The sequence below is a fragment of the Eptesicus fuscus genome, chromosome 13 (genome assembly GCF_027574615.1).
Source record: "Eptesicus fuscus isolate TK198812 chromosome 13, DD_ASM_mEF_20220401, whole genome shotgun sequence".
Taxonomy (NCBI): Eukaryota; Metazoa; Chordata; class Mammalia; order Chiroptera; family Vespertilionidae; genus Eptesicus; species Eptesicus fuscus.
This window is the reverse complement of record NC_072485.1, coordinates 18334399-18357529: the sequence shown is the minus strand read 5'-3', so window position 1 is coordinate 18357529 and position 23131 is coordinate 18334399. Positions and strand designations below refer to the sequence as shown.

At 35.0% G+C, this 23131-nt stretch overlaps 1 protein-coding gene across 1 annotated transcript in view; it reads left to right on the top strand.

Moving 5' to 3' along the window:
• CNTN5 (contactin 5) overlaps positions 1 to 23131 on the top strand; it is a 465423-nt gene that overhangs the window by 362198 nt on the left and 80094 nt on the right. Inside the window, exon 14 of the mRNA XM_028157040.2 lies at positions 568 to 688. Within this exon, the coding sequence (XP_028012841.2) occupies positions 568 to 688 (121 nt within the window). The remainder of the gene's footprint in view (positions 1 to 567; positions 689 to 23131) is intronic.

The window sequence follows — 23131 nt, the reverse complement described above, 5'->3', positions numbered from 1 at the left end:
GGCAGCCCAGGATTCAGTTGTAGGAGGTTGAAATCATGGTCATGGGAGGAATACATGGTTTTGGGATCAGCAGTCTTTACCTAAGCACTATCTCGTTCCCATGGTGTATTTACAAAAAGAATCACTCAATAAAGCCATACAAGATAATCTTTTCACTGCTGTCTTCTCATAAGTAATTTTCACAAGCTGCTATTTCTTTCAATACTATTTTCTTGCCACAAAAATAGGCCTGTCTCTGAATAGCAAAGCAATAATTTGTGCTCAATGATTATTTTTCTTATACTTTTAAAGATATGAATTTGTGTGCATACTTAAATATTTCTTAGAGATTATAGCTGCTAAATTATCATATGCAATATTAAATGTTCAAACCCTGTATCAGCAATTGTTGAAAACATAACTTCCATGTGTTCCTTAAACGAGGGCATGTTTGATTTCTGAATTGTTGTCTTATAAATTGTAAGGCCAAAAATGGGCCCTTAGACTAAATATGCAAAGTTCCCCTTAAACCACCTTGAACTAGGCAGATTTGCAACATTTTAAACTGGCACTTCATCCCTCTTTCAGCAAGCATCCTCTGCAGATTTAATGATCAGGAACATCCTTCTGATGCATGCTGGGAGATATGGCTGCAGGGTACAGACCACAGCAGACAGTGTGTCAGATGAGGCAGAACTTCTTGTTAGGGGTGAGTATGCTAATAGTGCAGTCTGAAGACATGATCACCATAAATTATCATACAAAGGAATTTAAATGCATGGACTTTGAGCACATCAGTGCTGTGCATTTTACTTTCAATTTTACAATATATGTCATTTTTGCTTAACCTTTTGCCTTTGAAAATATTACATGGAAAACTGCTCCTTAGTAACAGACAAGACCTACAGATCCAGCTTCAGGGTCCAAAACACCTTTACTAATAAGTGGTCACTAAGTGTTTAATCAATTTAATGCCAAACAGAAATGGTAAACAGTGGAGCCGCAAAGACCCTTGGAATACAGAGATAAAATGTGTTTGTGTCTATATGTGTTTTTTTTTTCAAATGCAAAGTCAGTGGAGTCTCCAGGCATGTGTTTCCTCCACTAACTTCTAAATTCTGCTTCCCCAAACAGGAAAACTAACAGCGTGCCTAATACAATGGCATTTACAACTGTTAAGTGATAGGGATTTTTTTAAAGTCTGAAAATGTCAATACAATTTTCTGTGCAGAAATGACAGTTAAGTGGTTTTTAACTATGAACCAGGCTGCCAACTAGTATGACCCTATAAAGCTACATATTATTTGAATTAAGTAAATAACAGTACCAATTTCTTTCACCACATTATTTCTCAGTATGGGAAATGTAGCTGCTAGCATGCATTCTCTCTCTCTTTTTCTCTCTCTCTTTCTCTCTCTTTCTTTCTCTCCTTTCTTTCTTTCTTTCTTTCTTTCTTTCTTTCCTTTCTTTCTTTCTTTCTTCCTTCCTTCCTTCCTTCCTTCCTTCCTTCCTTCCTTCTTCCTTCCTTCCTTCCTTCCTTTCTTCTTTCTCCCAACCTTCCTTCTTTGTTTCCTTCTTTTCTTTCTTCCTCTCTTTTTCTTCCTCTTTCTTCTTCTTGTCTCCCTTTTAACTTTTTATTGAGACACAAAGTACAGAAAATTTTACAAATTATTATAGATGTACAGCTCAAAGAGAAATTACAAAGTGAACACACCGTGAAACTACCATTCAAGACACAAACTAGAACATACCAGAATCTCACCTTGTGCCTCTCCCTTTTGGTCTTAATTACACTTTATGTGCTATGTGTATTGCATGCTAAGACCCCTTGCACGATCTCTGCAAATCAAAATTTCACAATCCACGGCAGAAACGTATATCTTAGATTATCTTATTTCTTATTCACTTGGAGTGTTTTCCAATTATAATTTTTAAGAATTTATCAATATTATAAAAATCTTGAGCAAAAAATGTAAGGTATATAGTAAGATTCATCATCTCTTTGTTTTAGTTGTATGTTTCATCCACGGCTTATTGATTGTTGGTAGTGCATCCATCATTGGTCCGAGTAAAATGTTGATTTGAAGCAAGTGTGTATCTGGGTGTGTAGCAGCTTGTTCATTTTTGTGTGTGTTTGTTTCTGTTCAGAAGGTTGTTTGAACTTTTTTACAAGTTTATATCAAGACTGTGTATCTGTATTGCCTATTATAAAGCAACAACTTTTTAAGGGCTCATCCTCTCACGATATTCCATTTAGCTAAAATTTTTCCTCTATGCCTTTCGAAGTTACAAGGCTCATGGAACTGCTCACCTCACCCTGCAGTCAAATTTCTAGAAAATTGCTTTCTTCTCATGCTACAGTCTGTTTGAGATTATTTGTGTTTATTATGTAGCACTTGCTCAGTAATTTAGAATGATGCTCCTGAAATTGGAGCTTTCCAAATGAGTCACACAGTTTAGATGCTGATAACGAGAAATTAGGTCTTTTTACAGGGCTGTGAGGGGCACATTTAAGCAGCAAACTAACATTCTGCTTTGTGAGTAAAATTAAACTCAACGGGGTTTAGAACATAATTCAGGTTCAGCTTTTTCGTGTTCTGCTCTTTTAGCCTTTGGCTTTTTGCCTGGGAGATGATAAAAGTGCATAAATTTTGGAATTATACTCAAGAGCAATTTCAAACACGTGGCTATTGTCTGAATATTCATGTAACATTCAGCTCAAACTTTCATTTGAAGTGAGTTTGATCAAGTTGCCAATTTCCTATTCTGTATTTTCATTACTTTTCTAAAATTAGTAAAAATAGCTTGCCTCTCTGCTTGGTTGGCCTTAGACAATAAAAACGGAACTAAGGGTTCTGGTTCTTCTTTTTATTTTTACTCTTGTTGTTTTTAAGTTCAGAATTCCTGGTAATTGAAGGAACTTGGGTGCTTGAATATTGCTGTTTTTAATGTTGGCTTGTGAAATAAAACTCAAAGTACTTTTTACCCTGCCATTTCTTCTCTCCCATTCCTTCATTCGTTGGTTTGTAAAGTGGAGGCATTCAGAGAGTACAGGCCCCGCAGGACCAAAGCCGAGTATTCTAGGTGGAGTTTTTTTAATGCCAGCTACAATTCCAGGAGCCAAATTCCTAAAGCACTCTTATTCAAGTGTGCGTCACATAAAAATGGGAACAATAGAGATGATTCTGCCATCCACATTCTTGTACAATACCATCATTGGATTGTCTGCGTAAGTCACTTTCCTCAAGGTTGAGCGTGAGGAACATTCTTGCCTAACACAGAATACGTTTTGTAGCCCTGTAATTCTATTCCAGTAGAGATTTAGGGAGCTGAAAATCTACATTCCTCTCCATTGATGAAGCCACCTTTTTATCATCTCCTTTTCCAGTAGAGATAGGCTATGAAATTCTGTTGTGCATCTCGCCAAATCCTGTAATTCTTTCCCTGGCCCAGCAAGCACACCAGATTGGAGCTCAGATGTGTGCCCCTCACACCTCACCACTGCCTGTCTGCAATCTGAGTGTTCCTAACTGATATGCTTCCGCTTCTTCTCCCATTCACCCCTTCACTGCTATCTTTCCCCCAGATGCTTGTTTCCACTGTTGCTTCACTTTGCTTGTGAATGTCAGTGCTATTATTCACCCCCTCTGGTCCACCATCATACTCCAGAAATTGAATTTTCCCATAAATAACCACCTGAAGCGTAAAATTGCTTGCTCTCATATCTTTAATATTCAGTGAACCGGCATTATAACAGCACCATGCATAATTTGGAGAACCATAATAGAAGTAATGAATATGTTAAAAGAACTTATTATCCTGGAATATAAAAAGAAATTAAAGCCACACCTGAACATCTGTGCACAATTTAAGTCACTTATTCGAGTGTGATGTAGCAACAATAGAGAAAATAAGACAAGACTATGCTATAGGGAAGCTCTTTAAAGATGGGTAGAACTGTACTATGTTATCCAGGATAAAGGCAATAGACCATTAAGAGATAACCTTACTGAGGGAGATATACAATTTGTAAAGAACTGAACTACCAAACAATATGAGAAGTGATCAAACACAACATAAAAGACTCCAGAGAAAGGAGTGTTTGTTTATTTTATTTTACAAAAATTAATGTTAGAAATATATTTCCCAAAGTGAATATAGTGTAGGAAACTATCATGGTTTAAATAATAAATGTGGTTAGCCAACCTACGATAACTGGGAACCAGAACATGAGCTCTGTCAATTGTGCCCAGAGGCAGAGAAAACATTAAAAATTTTACTTCTACTTACAAGTATTTTTTTAATTCAAATTACTCTGCTTCTTAATGCAAAACAGTAGATCAAGGAACTCTTGGAATAGCCGAAGAAGAATCAGTAATCTCTTGGTTCCTTCTGAATGCACAGCCTATATATCCTGTTCCCCCCAAACTGGAACAATTATCATTTCTTGAATTACAATTTCCAAGATAAATCAGACATGTATTAAATAGAATTTGAGAAGAAAGACTCCATCTCAGGATGTAACTTTGTTGAGAGACATCTAACTACTTTTAACCATTCATCCCTCCTCCCACCCATTACTTCCTATTCAACCTGGAGTTCAACCTGTCTTTCCAACTTACTTATTTTAAACTTTCCCTCAATCCAATTTCATTCTTGCCAAGAAAGATTTTTCCCTTAAACATTTTACCTTTAATCTCCCCCAATTCACTGAGTTGCTCTTCACGGCAGAACTAAAACTATTAAAGTTTGAATGTTTTGTCAATGAAAGAAGTCGAAGGTATTTGTTAACTGTTCATTAGGCACGTACGCTGTACCAAGCACCGAGCTTTGCACTTGTACTGACAAGAGGAACAGACCAAGGTCTCAGCCCTCCTTGTGGCTCTATATCCACTAGTCACTGGTGTGAGAGACACCTTAGGAAAAGGGGTGAGAAACACCAAAAGGAAAGCTCCTAGATAACTTTGTCTTGCAGCAGAAATAATGAAATACTAAGGAAAACATAACCATAGCTACAGGGGCAGCTACCTAATTTGTGAGGCCTGATGCAAAATGAAAATGCAGAGCCCTCCTTCAAAACTTGATAAGAATTTCAAGACGGTGACACCAGAGCATCAATCCCAGTATGGGGACTTCCTATGGTCGTGCCTTCTACCAGCCCTGCATCACTACTAAATTGTGTATTAATATACAAGAATGAAAGGATGTTAGTAAAGAGAAGGGATCAATAATAGCAAAGTTGTCTAAATCTCAGTTTACTCATCTATAAAATTAGCATATTGGAGCCTTCTCAGAGGTTTTGCCAACTTTTTACAGAAAGGATCTTTTTTTCTATTATTCTACCCCATGATCTGTGTGTTTTGAAAGGTTTTTATTTTTTATTTTTATTGTGTTGAACAATTCTATTTTAATTCTCACCAAAAGCTCTCATCATCATGAGGTAGCTGGTGTTACCAAACTAGATAATTTAATTCCAGCCAACAGCAAAGAGACTTTACATTTTAGCTGGTTGTGAAATGTTATGTTTTGTTTTGTTTGCAAATAGCTGAAAACAACCTAAAGATACCAATTACCACCTGATGGAAACCACTTTAGAACCTTTGATTAAATACACTCCAGATTGTAAGCTGTAATTTTTAGTAATTTTCACTAGCAAGCAAGGAAAGAGAAAATTTTGAGAACTCTCTGCCTTTTGCCCTTGAAGGACGCAAGTACAGTCACTTTCCCAAACAAAGAGAAAGGAAAACTCAAGCTCATTAAAAACCTTGAACATATTTCTAACATGCGTTGATTTGAGAGTGAAAGCGGTATGAATGTGCTCCATATTTACATCTCTCACAGCACTAGTCTTGTGACTCATGTAGATTCCAAATTAATATAAATACATATCTTTAGCATCTCACCACTTCAGAAAGTTTCCAACCTTTAAAATGCACAAATATATAAGACAAGTATCTTTTGGAAGATAGATTTTTGCTTAATTTTTCTTTCCCACCTTTGATCTAATATGCATTCACTTTATACTTGGGAGTTTGCACAACCTTCATATGATGAAGTAATGTCCTGAACTCAGTCTCTAGTGAAAAAGGATCAGTAGTCACAAAACGTAAAGCTGGGTTTGCCAATATGCTGTTATTTAGGGATCAGTGGACAATAACAAATGTTTTCAGGATAATTTTAATCTTAGTTAATATTAATAGTAAGTGAATTTGCAAAAACAATCAATGCTTTAGAGCAGAATAAAAGTTTTTTAGTTAATACATCTGTTTTTATGGTATTTAAAAAAAAACAAAAACACTAAAATGCAGATCCAAAATATCCTCCCTCTTAAAGAAAATCAAATCTTATTTAAACAATATCTTACTGGACTCCCTTGCATCATTATAGAAATTGTAGGTAACTGGTGTCACTAGTATTAGATAAAATTATTGAAATTAATTTATACCAATCACTTGCTTTTCTAGCTTATAATTCATCTAGGTTAATTCAACTGGCACTTATACAATTTATTTTAGACACTAAATAGCAGTTTCTTTTCTCTTATGCTTCTCATGTAGCTGCTTGCTAACCTATGGAACTTTTTTATAACTGACTAAAAAGTACTGGTTTTTAGTCATGAGTTTATGTGTGAATTCTCTGCAACACATTTAGTTTGGATCCTTGAGTGACAGTTGACTGAAGCCACCAGACTGGCTGGAATGATTGGAGAGGACAGGTAGATGGCAGGTAGAGCTGCAAGTAAAAAACAAACAAATGATGTCGTTGTGTACAGACAACCAACTGATGGAGATGAAGTTTCTTGTGTTTCCTTTGCTCAACAACTGCTAGAAGCCATGTTCTCTTTTAGACACAAACATTTCAGTTAACTGAACCTAGGCATTTTGGGTTCCTTGATGTGAGCGTTTTGCTATTTTGAACCAAAGACTCTGACCTCACTCTTACATTATGAGAAAAATTCTAGTTAACTGGGTTTTATATATGGTACATATTTTTTAGTCACAAATTATAAGGTGATCACCTTTAACTATGTACTTTGTCACACAGACTTACCCTAGTTTTCCTATGTATCCATCCTCATATAATAATGACATTTACTATACTTCACATTTATGTAAATTTGTTGAGATAAGGTTTTCGTGTGCGTGGTTATGTTTTAAATGCTGATCTATTCATTGTTCAGTAATTGCCTACTGTCAGTAGGTGAGGACAGGTCTCGTGTGCAAGAGGAAGGAGTGGTGAGATAGGATTGGGAATAAGTGCCTTCTAATGCCATGGAAAAGCGCTTAACTTTTGTGCTAGAAGTTATGGATATCCATCAAAGGGCCAAAGCAGGAAAGGGACATAATTAGATATGCACTTTAAGAAGATCATTCGTAAAACTGTAGAGGGTGTTTCAGTGGAGAGTGAAACCCAGTGGCCTGCTGGTAGACCAATTTGCAGGCTTTTGCAGTAATCCTAGCAAGTAATAAGAAGGTTTTGAAAAAAAAGCAATGGTAATGAAGATTGAAATGAGTGTACATAAAAAAAAATAGGAGGAAGGAGAATCTACAGAACTTGGCTACAAAAAATGAGAAATAGGGGGTAAAGATGAATGCCAGTTGTAATGTTTAATTGTGTGTTCAATGGCAATGAGACCATGCATTTTGGTTAGACCTTGGGATGCCAGAGTAATTATTAATGAGGCCCTTTACTTTCCAAATAGTCCTGATTTAGATGATGAATGATGTGGCCACCCTAAGGAGAAAAATAGAATGGGACTAAAGGAACAGCATTTATTTAAGATAAGGCTCTCCAGAGAGAAATATCCAATAAACAAATAGAATTATGGCTATGGAGCTCAGGAGAGAAACATTGAAATTAAGATGTGGATTTGAGCATGATCAGGTGTAAATGAAAGGACAAAGATAGTATGTGAAAATGAGAAGGGGAAAGGGCTCAAGATGGAACTTCCAGAAATACTAAAGTTGGAAAGGAGGATGAACCTACCAAGGAGATTAGGAAGTACCTGCCAGAAAGAGAGAGAGTGATAAGAGAGAGAGAGAGAGAGAGAGAGAGAGAGAGAGAGAGAGAGAGAGAGAGAGAGGAGAGAAATTAGGAGGAAAGCCAAGGAAATCAAGTAATAAGGACAAATAAAAAGAATTTCAGAAAGGAGCAAATAGGCAACAGTGTCAAATACAAGTAAAATAAGAATCAATATATACTATTGGATTTAGTACTTTGAAAGCAATTGATGACCTTGACAAGGGCAAACTCAGTGGAATGATGGATATAATAACAAATTACTTGTAGGTGGAGGAAGGCAAGCAATAATGTGTGACAGGTGGTGCAGCAGCTTAAGGAAAGCATGGGCTTTGAAGGTAGATAAACTATTTCACATCTCCACAAGCTCTTACTAGTTATGTGACTTTGGGCAGGTTGTTTAACTTGAACCTTTCTCACTTTCATTCATTCCATTCAATATTTATTCACCAAAGATTTATAGAGCACATAATATATGACAGGAACTGTGCTAAGAACCAGCTAACCATGAAAAACTTATGTCCTTGACATGGGCATACCTTTTTTTTAAAATATAATACCAGGAGTGCTGTTACAGATATATGAGCAGCACATTTTGCTTTCTGGTTGTAAGCTCCATTAACAATAATAAAAACATTTAATTTCTTTCTGTATGCCAAGCACTGTGGTAAAGGCTTCATATGAATTATTTCACTTTGTCCATTTAGCATATCACATGAAAACAATATGAGAGGAGTACTATTTTTAGTTCCAACATGAAGATAAGTAAACCAAGGCTCAGGAGGTTTAGGAATTGTCAAATGTCACCATACTAAGTGTAAGAAGTGAATAGAGTCCAGGCAAACTGATTTCAAAATGAGCATTTTAAATTAATATACTGCCTTCCATCAGTTGCCAGATTGTTTCCATTTTATTCATCATTGTATCTCCAGAACCTACTTAGCTCCTGACCTAATATAGTTCCTTACAACTACTAATAAATATTTGTGATAGGAAGGAGGGAAGAAAGAGAAACAAAGGAAAGGAAAGGGAAGACAAAGAGAAAGAAAGGAAGGGGTGGAGGGAAGGAGGGAGTGACAGAAGAAGGAATCTTATAAGAAACAAGGGAGTCAAGCCAGTGTGGCTCAGTGGTTGAGCATCAACCTATGAACCAGGAGGTCACAGTTCGATTCCTGGTCAGGGCACAGGCTTGGATTGCGGTCTCAATTCCCAGTTGAGGGCATGCAAGAGGCAGCCAATTTATGATTATTTCTCATAATTAATATTTCTATTTATCTCTCCCTTTTCCTTCCTCTCTGAAATCATTAAACATATATTTTAAAGAAGAAACAAGGGAATGGAGTGGTAAGGGCAGCCTAGGAGTTAGAGAATGTTATCAAGGAGATGATATACGGGCTGGATTGAAGAACATGTAATCATTTGCTAAGCCACGTAAGAGAACAAAAGATACTCTCCATCAGCTTGCAAACACAGAACTTTTTCACTCCCATCAGCCTCTAAGGATAGGCTTCATGTTCTCTAATCCTTCAAAGTACCTAATCTTTGACCCCATGACCAAGAGACTCAACATTATTGATCACCACTTTTTATCTTATACCTTGTCCTAAATGACCACTAACCTTACTGACAACTCTGAACTTCTTCTGACCCCTATGTTTTGCCAATTATATAGAATATCAAAGTCTAATGTCTATTTTCTCAGGACATCTTGTGGCGCTTTTTATCCAGACAATAAGTTTTGATCAAAAGGAATCACTCTGAACAAAAGGCCACCAGGAATATTAAGCATCAACAAATAATAGACCTCTTCCTCCATGATCTCTTCTCATTCTCTCATTTTAAACTTTTCTTCCAGTTGCCACAATTATGAGACAAGGACAAAACTCCTAATTGCTTTAAAAAGTGAACCACCTTCTTTCCATTTGCTCCTGCTGTTCTTTCAAATCTTTAATAATTTGTTGTTTCTTATCTGCTTATGGGTGAATTATGCCAAGAGTCATGAAAGCAAAAAAATAACAAAAACAAACAAAAAAAATAAAGGTCTTTGATGTTCAGAAGGATGTCCTTAAACTCACCAATATTGCTTAGGCAGAATATTAAAAATGCACTTTGTCTGCTCATTTGTTTGTTTGTTTGGAAAAATCACCTTCCGTGTTCACTTTTCTTATGTTTTATATCGACACAGTCGAAACCAACCACCAATCCGTTCTAAAACCTGATCTTTTTAAAAAGTCCTGAATACATTCTGTTTTCTATGACTGCTACCTAGATTGCTTTAGCATGTCTTTGAATAATTTGTTTTCATGTGGAGCCTAGAATACAGCCTTGTAGACTCATTTGTACTACATGGCCCTTTTTTTGATAACCCAAATGAAGTAACAAAGAACCCAAGTTCTAAGCAAAAGATTTGCTGAAACTCAACCCAATGATTGATCACATCTTCAAGGAAGATGGTGGAAAATTGGTAAGTTCACTTTAGTCTCTATCCCAAAATCTTGTTTCATTTCATACCATATTCCAAAATACTCAATTCTTAATTATTTTCTTGCTTTTGTGTAACACCAAACAACCTGTATCCTGGTGTCTGACTGATTCTTCATCAAACAACACAAAATCCATGCAGATTGAACATAGAGAGAACTAGCGTTGATTGGAAGAAACTTTTACTGACTTTTATGGCAGATTGAATTTTGTCCTCCCAAACACCTGGCAAAAGGTAATGTCTCCGTTTCACTAAGTACTCCTTAATTTAGAATTACAAAGGCAATTAGCTCTCTAATGAGTTGGAGCATCTGGGGTGAAAGTAGGGAAAATACTGAACACCAGATGATGTCTGTTAATGTCAAGAAAAGAAAAAAAGTGACTTATTCTTGGCGAAAAATAATCTCTCAGATTGATGATTTAAATCTTTTTTCCCCCCAAAAAAAGTAAAGTATGTAGAACTTATTGTGTGGTATATATGGAAAAAATCTAATTTGACCCATTAAATGTAAAGATGAGCAATCATGAGCACATGGGTCTCTGCCCTATGTTATTGATTGAATATACCAGTAGATTTTTACATTTGGAAACTTGTGAATCATTGCTGAAGTCCCTAAAAAGTGAGGGTAAATGGGAAAAAATAGTTCTTAGCTTTATAAAAACAGTTTATTAAAAATAGAAAATATCCTGTACAAGATTCAAAGTAGGTGGGCATTGAAAAGCTGAGCTATAAAAGTGACAGCTGCAAGGTTATTTATTACACTGAGAAAATTCAAACAACATGGAAAGTATTGTGGAAGGCCGGCTGTGTTAGTGCTGCACATAGAAAAGGAAGGTCTTTGGGGACCAGAGCTCTTAGCATCAGAACTAGTTTATAGCTGGTGCTCAGTAAATGCTAGTTGAATCTCAAGCCCAATTTAAAAATGACCCACGTTGTTAAAATGGCTGCGATAGTAACCATTTCACCCAGTCCATACAGCGTGGCATTATAAAGATAACCGAGGCCGGAACTTGAATCTCACTCTGAAACCAGCTGAATAACCATAGGCAAGTCATATTACCTCTTCTGGATTCTTCATTTATTTAAATGGGGATAAAAATATGTAATTTGCAGGTTGAATAGGAGAATGAAAAGAGATTTCAAATGGAAGAAGGGTTCTCAGTAAGTGGTAGATATTGTTGTTGATACTCTTAAGTAGGGGAAGGCTTTTTGATTCCTTAATCTTTCAGATTAAGGAGATGAATCAGTGTTCTTCATGATATGTAAGCGCAGGAAAATGGTCTACATTTATCCAGAAGGTGATTGTATCTTATTATTCATTGGCTAAAATAGTCAATAATTTTCTGATTATTTTGCTCATCTTATTCAACTACAATTTGACAATACATTCTAAAATTACTGGGAGCATTATGACTGCCTCTCCTTTCCCAGGGTCAAATTGGCCTGTTGGTAGGCATCGTTGTGCTCTCTGCTAGTGTACTGTCATCAGGATCAATAAACTATGAAACCACTCTCACGGCCATCTCAGTATAGTCTGTTAACTGAGCCAATGAAATCTTGCATCACTTTCCTGAAGCAGATTGCTTATAATAGCATGTATTTATATGCACTGAACATTCCATTGTAAAGGCATCTGTCCTTGAGCAAGAACTAACTTAGTGTGCAAGGGAATTTCCCATATGTGACATAACACTCAAGAGCTTCAAGTTCACCAAAAGGATAAGACTGAGTAAAAAAGGTTAATTACACAATTTATATTTTATTCTAGAAAAGATGTGTAGATGAGTCTATAATAGAGAGGTCAGAGTCCTGAGAGTACTGCTTTCATATCCATGATAATCATCACTAACTGCATATCTAATAGTCACCAGCTTAATATCACATAAAATGAACACCAAATATATACTTAGTTGATTTACATCATAGTGTTCACTATTTTTAACACATAAATATGCACTCAATGAATGCTTACAGAGGACTTTGCCATACCTGGTAATAAGTCAGGCAAAAATTAAAGAGTAGAAAGGTTTTAAGAACTCACCAAAGACTAAAGGATTGGGAAGTACTTATGAAACAAATATTTTGATTTTTTAATTGAAACTAAATAGGATGAATGGTTTTCAAGTTCCTCTAGAATTTTGTCTTAGATTTTAAAACGTTCTAGGTCAAAAAGTATAAAATTTCAAGCAAAGGGAATTTTTTATAAATCACATAAGTTAATTATATCAAAATGCCAGCTTTCTCATTTGTCAGCCTTCTGATTTGGTTAATTTAAGTGTTTATTAATCACAGAAAACTGTGGCATGACAAGTCTGTGTGAATTACATGTTTTGTTCAGGAGGTTATTGGTTCATATAATTACTTCTTTTGTGCTAACTCAAGAAATACAACTGTTATTAGTAAACTTCACTTGAAATACTTAATCACTGTTTCAAAGACTTTTTTTATCACCTGATCTATATGTATCAGTACATCAAAGCTCACATATTTGTCTCACAATCTCAGCTCACTGAATGTTAAGTCAAGCTAATAAGCAGCATCGATCATACCCCAATGAACGAGATAGTCTGCATTACAGACGCTCTCCCTGTAATCCATCCATTATATGGAGCATCTGTTACAAATTATCCAACCTCCAGGACTGCTCATTTAAGTGCTTTTTCAAGAGCCTACTGTCTTCATTTCTCCAAATGAGTTAGATGGTGGCATCGGGATTGTACCAAGTTCACTGTCACCATGTGACAGCAATCATCTATCAGTCTGTGCTAAGCTCTAATGGTACATTGCATAATGGTAAATGTCTTACAGTTTTAAAGCCAAAATCCTCAGAGTATAAGCCAGCAGCCATTAAGAAAACACTAAGACAGTTATTTTTCTATTATATCTCAGCCACTGGCCAAAAAGTTAAGCACATAGTAATACTCATTTTTTAAGTCCTTAGGGGACTATTGACTTGCTCTGTTACTTAATACATGAAATTAATGACCCCAGATACATGTTTGTCAATTTCTGTTCATTTCTATAACTATGAAATATGTCCCTAGTCTCAAATAGATATCTTGTAGAACATGTTGTTGGTAACAAGGAAAATCATAAAAGAAAATCTAAATAAATTAAAATAAGTGCAAATTTATACCTCAGAAAAGACATATTAAATAAACTTTCTACTTACAGTGTAGTCCATAGTATTGTCTAGAGTGTACCTATCTTAAAGAGAATAGCTTTATAAATATGTTGCCCTAATGTGTCATTGGAAATACTAATTACAAATTCACTTCATGGTGTATTTGGGAAAAGAAGTCACAGAGATATCTATAAATTATTCATAAATGAATAGTGAGACTGAACAAATTTAAAAGTCCATGTAGTCATTATTTTCTTGATCTTAATTTGCATTGCAGAATTGTAATTAGTCATACACAATAAATCCAATATTGGATTTATAGAAAGCTTTGTAGAAACATGGTACCTTTCATATTTTAGGACGCCATATGGTATTTTCCTACAGGATTTCTTTAACTCATCTGTTTTTAGAATTTTTGTAATACTAGCTTAATAAATTAATTTCAGGATAGCATCTGTGTTGCTTGAGTTTTTAAATAAACAAGCTGATTATTTTAAATTATTCTTGCCAGTTTGTACAATATACCCTCAAATATCTGTTTTCCATTTCAGAAAGATCACCTTCGATGGATGGACAGTGTTACTTTCATATTGGAATACATACAGAATGTACAACTTCAACTCATTTTGTAATATTACATTAAACATTTATGCCTATTAAACTACCTTGAATCTTTGGTTAATTTATCTTTCACCTGAAGTTTGTGGTAATTGATTAGAAGTGTTTATATTTTCCTAAACAAAGAACACAAGAATTTTTTAAATAAACATCTTAAACACAGTGATGTAATTGGTAATTAAATACTTCAGCCAAAAGTAGCACAAGTCATTTTAGTTCACAACTCACTGGTCTGGTCACATTGCACCACCTAACCCAAAGGAGTCAGAGTTCCAATGACAACTACATATTCACAGATTATACCTACCACTGATGTGGGGAAGAGGTGGTATAGTTTTTGGTTTCGCTTACAACAGAAGTAGAAGATCATGATACTTCCAATAAGATTGCAAAAGACTGGTATGCAGAGCATCCTCTGAAATGATCGCTGTCATTAACACTACACTGACAACACCTATCAACCAACAACAGGACAATAAAACAACATTGGAATAGTGATTCACTCAATCACTACAATTTACCTTTGCTACCAAAACCTTATTGCAATGAAAAATACTCATAAATTTTTAAATTTAAATAGCTTTTCCCCACAATCTTCCTACAGCCCCTGAGGGTTTCCATCACACTTTTGGTTTATGGTTTTTAAATGGCTTCTTTCTTTTGACTTTCTCATAGTCATCCAATGGCTTCCCATCACACTCACAATAAAATCACAATGTATTACCATTGCTTTCAAATCCCTCTATTATCTGGCACCTATTGGCCTTTCCAATAGTATCACCCTCTATGGTCTTCCTTCACTTTGTCAACCACACCAGAATCCACAAATATGCCAAACACTTAGGAATTTTTTTATTGATGTTTTAGGCATCATATTTATTTGGCTGGATGGCTCCTCCTTATTTATTTCTCAGTTCTCTAATGTTTCCTGCCTCTCCTCCACCAATTTTCACCCCACTTTATTTTCTTTATTGCATTTATTACTATCTGAAATTATCTCATTCATTGGCTGTCTTCTTTCTAGAACGTAAAACTCATAAGGACAGGTACCTTCCTTATCTTGTTTACTGCCTATCCCAGAGTCTTGCACACAGTAGCTATTTCCTCAATATTGTTGAAGAAATTTAAATGTATGAATGAATGAATATATAATTCTTTCCCCCAAATAGAGTAATTATATTTTTATAAATCAAATAAATGGGAAGATTGGGTAGCAATTGAATAAATAATAATCATAGACATTTAATATTAAATATATTGCCATGTGATATAACATGTAAATAAGACAGAGAGCAGGCACAGTGAAGTATGAGGGGAAACTATTTGGATATGGTGTGGTGGGAAAGGGATTTCAGAAGTTTCCTACAGCTGCAATCACAAAACAATTCTTTGTAGCATGGGCATTTCTGTCTCTATAAGTGTCCACGTTACATGCCATTGAGCGGGTTCCAGCTCCTGGCAACTCTATGAATGAGTGATGTCCACAATGTCCTGTCCTCAACAGCCCTACTCAGCTCCTAAAGACTCATCCCTATGGTTTTTATGGAGTCAATCCATCTCATATGTGGTCCTCCTCTTTTTTTGCTGCCTTCTATTTTCCCAGCATTACTGTCTTTTCCTAAGAACCCTGTCTTCCCAGAATGTGCCCTGAGTGGGGCATCTTCAGTTTTGTAATTTTTAGCTCTGTCAATGATTCAAGTTTAATTTGCTCTAGGACTCACTTGTTCATCTTCTGTCAGTTCAGGGTAACTGTAGGGCTCTCCTTCAATACCATATTTCAAATGAACCTTTTTTTTTTTCCTATCAGCATTCTTCACTTTCTTTTTCATTTGTATATAGTAATTGGGAATGCAAGGGTATGGATGATCTTAGCCTTGGTCTTTAATTACGTATCTTTGTTCTTGGTGATCTTTTCAATTCTTCTATTGCTTCCCTTCCAATTCCCAGCCTTCTCTTGATTTCTTGGCTGCAGTCTCAATTTGAATTGATGACTGAACCAAGGTAAGCAAAATCTTTAACAATTTCAATGTCTTCTTTTTCTATGCTAAAGTTGTTCATTTCTTCTGTAGTAGAAGGGGTAAGTGGGCAAGATAGTTTAAGCTACAGGGGCTGAATCTGTCAAAATCCTAACAAGAATATGTCAACAAATATGGAAAACAAATCAATGGCCTACAGACTGTAAATGTTCAATAAAAATCCCAATCTTCAATAAAGAAAATGCCAAGGAGTGCAGTAATTGTAGGACCATATCTGTAATTCCACACCCAAATAAAGTGGTGCAGAAATACCAAGTATTCAAGCTGTATTCAGAAAAAGAAGAAGCACTTGAAATCTAATTGTGAGCATTCTTTGGATATTGGAGAGCTCCAAAGAATTTCAGAAGAAGGTTAGCTATGTTTCATAAACTAAAATAAAGCCTTTAACTGCATCAATCATGAAAAGCTACAGGTTGTTATGGAAAAAAAAAAACAGGCTTGTCTCAGCACTTGTTTGTCTTGATGGCTAGCATATTGTGGACAAGAAGCTACTGTTAGGACATAATATGGAAACAGAATGGTTTCCTATAGGCAAAGGTGTCGGACAAGGGTACATTTTGTCTCCCTATTTGTTTAATCTCTATGCAGAACATATACTAAAAACTGAGATAGACTCAGAGGAAGGAGGAGTGAAATCAGTTCAGAAATATCAATAACTTAAGATAATGCAGACAGAATAATCTTACTGGCAGAAAGTGGCAATGATTTGAAATGGGAAGTACTTAAGCATGACTGCATTTGAACATTAAAACAAAAATTGTGACTACAGAAGAAATACAGAACTTGAACAAGATAATGTTCTACAAGTCTCAGCATGTTTTCATGACTCCATCTCACCTTCCACTCCACTCTATAGTTTGCAGCACACACACACACACACACACACACACACACACAGTTGTTCTCATAAGACGTGTTGACCTAATATTAAAAAGTAAATGCAAATAGCAAAGATGATTCATATATGCTGGATTCTGGCTACATGGAATATAAGAAACTAAAGAAAAGGCTTATGTACCCAATAAGATTTTGGGTGTGCTTGCTGGGCCAAAGATTTTGTGTTGAAAAGAGGAGTTTTTGAACTATCAATTGCCCTATTTACAACTGTAGAGGTCCTAACTTATGTCCTGGAAGCTCTGCCATGTATATTTCAATCTATAATTGGAGAGATTAAATCTTTGACAACAGCTTTAATCTCCTACAACAGGTGCCTTCTCACACATATTGAGTCTTCTCCTGAGTTTAACATGGACTTCACTTAACTTATACACTCAACAGCTATACCTAATTTAATCCCTACCTGAAATCCATGACTTCCTTGATACCTATCTTGCCATCTTGTGAACTCAATCAACTCTGTTGCAAGCATAATGCATAAAGAATCTAATGGAACCATGTGGACTCAGCCCTTATAAAATTATGTTTTTCATTTCATATAAGCTCTCAATGTTGTTCAGCAATATTACTGTTCTACGATTATTGATTCCCTATAACATTGCTCTCAATAACTATTCCTGACACTTTCAACTCTCTTCAAAATAGAATCTTCCCATCTCTGCACTTCAGTGTTATCACCAGAATTTATTTTGTGAGATTCTCCTCCAGATTACTCCTTTATTCTACTATTCTTCCAATTTATCCAAGCACAAAATTCTGGAATAATGGTTTGTTTTGACTCTTAACTCTTCCTATAAAATATCAAATGTATTGATCCATCTCCCATTTAATAACATTATAGGCTCTCCACTTCTTTCATAACAAAGTTCAAACTTATTGTTCTGCTGTTCAAGGTCTTCCCTCAACCTCCTTTTCCCAACCTTTATAGATTGCTGCTAGTCTGACCAAACATAATCTACCTGCCTTCCCTCTCTTCAAAATTGCCTTGATATTTCCAGTCTTTTGGATGTTTACTTATCCCCTTTTGCCACACACACACACACACACACACACACACACACACACACACACACACGTCACCTGTTCCATCTTTAAATACCAGCCTAGAGAAACTGTTTTATTGGAACCTTAACTGAAAAACCAATCTTTCCAACCACAGTATCTAAAAACTTTATGTGTCCCAGAGATACAAAGTGAAATTCTAAGTTATTTTACTGGAAAATGGCAAGGCCTGCATGAGACTGAGTTCTCCTGGTCTCTAGTGAGCTTTCATCATTCAATGCTGTCACATGGTAATTTCTCCAACCCTTTCAGGCCTCTTTTTTTTAACTGATGTAGCAATGTGAAACACACAGAATGTTTAATTATGAGTTTTTGTTAATTTTGGTCTAAAATTTTTTCTCTGATTTTCAATATTTTGTTGAACATTATTGTCATAAAATATTGATTATCATAGTACATATTTAATAAGTCCAAAATTTCTATCCAAAATGATAATTCCATTATCCTATAGGTAAATGATTAAATCATTTTAATAATTTTATTGCATTATGTGTTTACCTATTTGGCTGTTTGCTTCTAGTCAGCCAGCTATTCTGTCCATTTTCTCAATTAACTTGTCATTTTTCAATTCCAAGGGGTTTATATGGAGTAATTTATTATTGGATATGCTCTTTTCTGTTTATTTATGCTAATATGTAACAGATAAGGAATTATTTCAGTTTTAATCTTTCATAAACCAAGGGAGTTCTCAGTTATCCTTTGTATCTTTAGGATGCTTCCAGTTGCAAGCAATAGAAAGCCCAACTCAGATGGGTTTAAACAATAGGAAATGTATTGGCTCTCATGACAGAAAGTAGATTTTTAAATTGGTTCATCCAGTGTCTCAAATATTTTTCAAGAACCAAAGTTGATTCCATCTCTTCACTCTGTTGTCTACAGAGCTCATAGTAGTCATTGTCTATCTGCCCAAATAATAGCGGCTAAATGCTTTCTTGTTCACATACAGCAGGAGAAAAAACTAACACATCTCTACAAATGTCCATCCCTTCATCTGGTTTTGCCAGTTTAGACCGTATGGTTATTCCTTAACTAGAAATTATTATAAAAAGATTGCCATGATCCAATAGGCTTAGACCAAACTTCCTGAACCAATTACTAGCAGGGGCTGGCAAGATGGCCAAGATGGACATAGACTAATCAGGTCCATCCATATAATGAGGGTTTAGTTCCATACACTGCCTTGGAACAAGTGGAGTGAATATTAGGGAGTCAATCACAAGTTTTATTTAATCTCTATCATACATTTTCTACCTCTAAATCCATTTTCAATCGATAAAAAATTATTTGTCCCCCTCATAAATGATTTTCAATCCTCTGAAATCTACATTTCCTGCTTATGCTGAACTATGTGAAGTAGGAATGAATAATATAGAGTTACATATGCAGTTAAGAATAAGAATTTAACCCCAGGTCTACTTACTATTGGAATGTTATATAGCCTTGGGTGAGTCATTTGAATTTTCTGAGATTCAGTCTTATCACTTGTGGAAAGGAAACATCAATACCATATTTACTGTAAAGATTGGAGAGAAAGTACATATCATTTAGCATAGTGCCTTCTACATGATAGGTGGGCATTAAGTCATTATCATTTCAGCTTTTTTTTTCACATTATAAGCTCCTCAGAAAATAGAGATTGTTGACTCTGCTAACAATAGTACATTTTTTCTTTTAAAAATCATTTTCACATCTATTCTTATTTGTTTTGATAAAACCAAATGTGGTACATAAGTTCTTGTTTATATTGATTTTAAAAATGAAGCATTTTGAGATCTGTAATGTTGTTAACATTACTGATCCAGTGAGAGGTATAATCAGTGCTAGTATAGCTATTTACAAAGTACTTTTTATGTACAGTTACCTAAGTAATTCTCACAATAATGATATAATTCCAATTATAAAATGTCAAGAAACTGAAACTAATAAGGTGCAGAAACATGCACAAAGCTCTTATATAAAAAGTCAAAACTGGAATAAGATTATTTTGACTCTACCAAAGAATCTTTTCTTTAGATCAGTTTTTCTTGAAATAGAAGATGCATAAAAACTTCCTAGGCATCTTGTACAAAATACAACTCTGAAACTCTAGTCACAGAAATTGTAATTTAGTTACTATTGAGAACAGCTAGGGAATCTATCTACATATTTTTTACAAACATGCCAGAGATTTTTGTTGCTCATCAAAGTCGAAAAGACACTAATAGCCTGTTTTTTGTTGTTGTTCTTGTTGTTTAGAAACACACCAAGTCCAGATGAGTAGCTAATTAATAGCATTTAACAAAGAAGATAATTTAACATAATTAGAATCCTACTTTTAATATATATTAAAAGTCTATTTTTTTCAGAACAGTGCTATGATTTTGCAAAGGTATATTACTCTTTCTCATATTTTGATGGGTCAAAGTGAAAATGTGTACAAAAATAACTCAACAGCTATGCTAGGCTGTTGTTAATTTTAAAAGTATTCATTCAGTCATATATTATAAATCTATATTTATAACAGACTACATGCTGAGCACTGTACTAGGCATTGGAAATACAGTAGTGAGCAAATTATAAGCACAATTCCAGCTCTCCTGTACCTAAAATCCAAAGAGAAAAGCCACCATTAATAAAATAATCACATAAATACTAGAAAGCTTCAGCTGTGATTTCAACTATGAATGAGAGGTAATGGCTATGAATAAATAGTGGAGTGACAGTATCTAGGCAGTGCATTCAGAGAAAGTCTCCTGCAAGGAAGTGAAACTAAAGCAGAGATGTTAAATAAACAAGTGAGGAGGGACAAGAATTGTATGCTGAGAAACCAGGTTACATTGATGACATGTATATAGGTATATAGGCAATAATAATAATAATAATAATAATAATAATGAATATGATTATGATTGATATGATAAATGGGAAGCATTAGCAAATTAATTTAAAAATAAACTTGCTTTTGAAAAAATATAATTTGAAATGTTCATCTCTCATTCCAATCCTTAACTGCTTCTGGCAAAAAAAAAAAAAGAGTTGGTTATTTTCATGGGATTGAAACAGTAAGAAAGGTTAGTAAATAATAACAAATTAGGTTAGTAAATAATAAGAAATCTAAGAACACCCTCTAGACTTCATGAGGAACTTAGGATGGTAAGGAAGCATCTAATAACTTAAAGAAGGAAAGATGCAATACTTTATGAAGTTGCACTTTGCCAGCCTAGTATGTCAAGAGTACATCAGGAAACTTTTTTTGCATAAAAATATTATCAATACACCCTAAATAAGGTTTTATCATAATTCCTCATAATTCTATTATAAAGGTGAAAAGCTCAACAACAACTTATTCATAGGTATTAATGCATGATGAACTATAGAAAATCTATTCACAACATTGATTATTACTTTTTAATGAAATGCGTTAGTGTTATTTATACTTTTTTTTTATTTGTGTCTATGCAAAATGGTTCTTGCACTGGATGGTTCATGGCATATAATTTAAGTACATGATAAAAATAAAAAATATTCTTTGTGGCCTGAGTTATTGAGCTTATTATTCTACAATGTAGAATCTACATCAATCTAATGCTCTAGACAGGAGCTAAATCTCCTCTTCACTTGGTGTTAGAAGAAATGTTTAGGACTTTGCTTCCAGGAATGCCTGCCATCCCTATGTGTGTTTAGAAGAAAGAGATGTCTGCCCCCAAACAATATTTAAGGGCTTGAAAATAGAATTTAAGATACCATCGCATATTTGATATCAAAATTTTCATTTTCATTTTCAACAGTTTAAATGAAAAAGCCCACTTAATGTTTTGAATCCCAACACATGTAATTTTCCATGTAAAACTTCCATGTGAGAAAAATAACATGAAAGTTCCCAAAATCAAATAAAAATGAAAACAAACTGAATAGATTTTCAGTGAAAAAAATAGCATGTAACAATCGGTATACTTGTTGAATCAGTGGGTGTCAGCTCAGGAAGCGAATGTGATCTTATTTAGGTGAGAAAGAGCCAGAAAAGTGGTTGCACTAGGGGTTCAGTCTCAGCATTGGGAAGGTTTGTAAGAACTATTCCTCAGGAAGGTGGACAGTTACACCACGAGAACTCTAAAGCCCACCACCACAAGGTGTTATCTAAAAGTAATTTTACAAGAAGTCAGCATTCAACGTCCTGTTTGTTATCACATTGACTCGTCATAATTTGCTTTGAATAAGAAATATCATTCCACTGGTTGTCAAGACTAAAACTGACTCCTGCTTCAACAAATTTTCCCTCCCAAGCAGGAGGACTGTTTTGTTTTTTTGTTTGTTTGTTTCTTTGTTTTTGAGGAGGCATTTTTCTATCTCAAGTACTCCTTCCTCATCTGAAAAATAGTAGGGTTGAACTAGATGACTCCAGTTAATTTCAAGTGTTATGATTATGTAACGTTGTCTTTGTTATGCTAATGACATGAAAAAAACAAGACCTTTATATCATATTTGTGGGGTTTTTTTAATATATTTTTGTTGATTTCAGAGAGGAAAGGGAGAGGGAGAGAGAGATAGAAATATCAATGATGAGAGAGAATCATCATATGGCTGCCTCCTACACTCCCCACACTGGGGATGGAGCCCGCAACCCAGGCATATGTCCTGACCAGGAATAGAACCTGTGACCTACTGGTTCATAGGTCAATGATCAACCATTAAGCAACACCAGCTGGGCTATTTTTTTTGTTTTTTTCAGTTTCAAAAGTCAATGGCTCCTCAAAAGAAAAAAATTTCGTAGCTGAACATTAGGTCAAAGGAATGAGTCAATGGGATAGCAATCTAACAGCAAACCAGAGGAGCCCTGGGTTGAGAACCCGCTCCTGCTCTGGACCTTTGTGCCTCAGCATCTGTTCAAACATCTTCGTGAAGAAATAAAGGGACTGTATCCATTTTTATAAATTG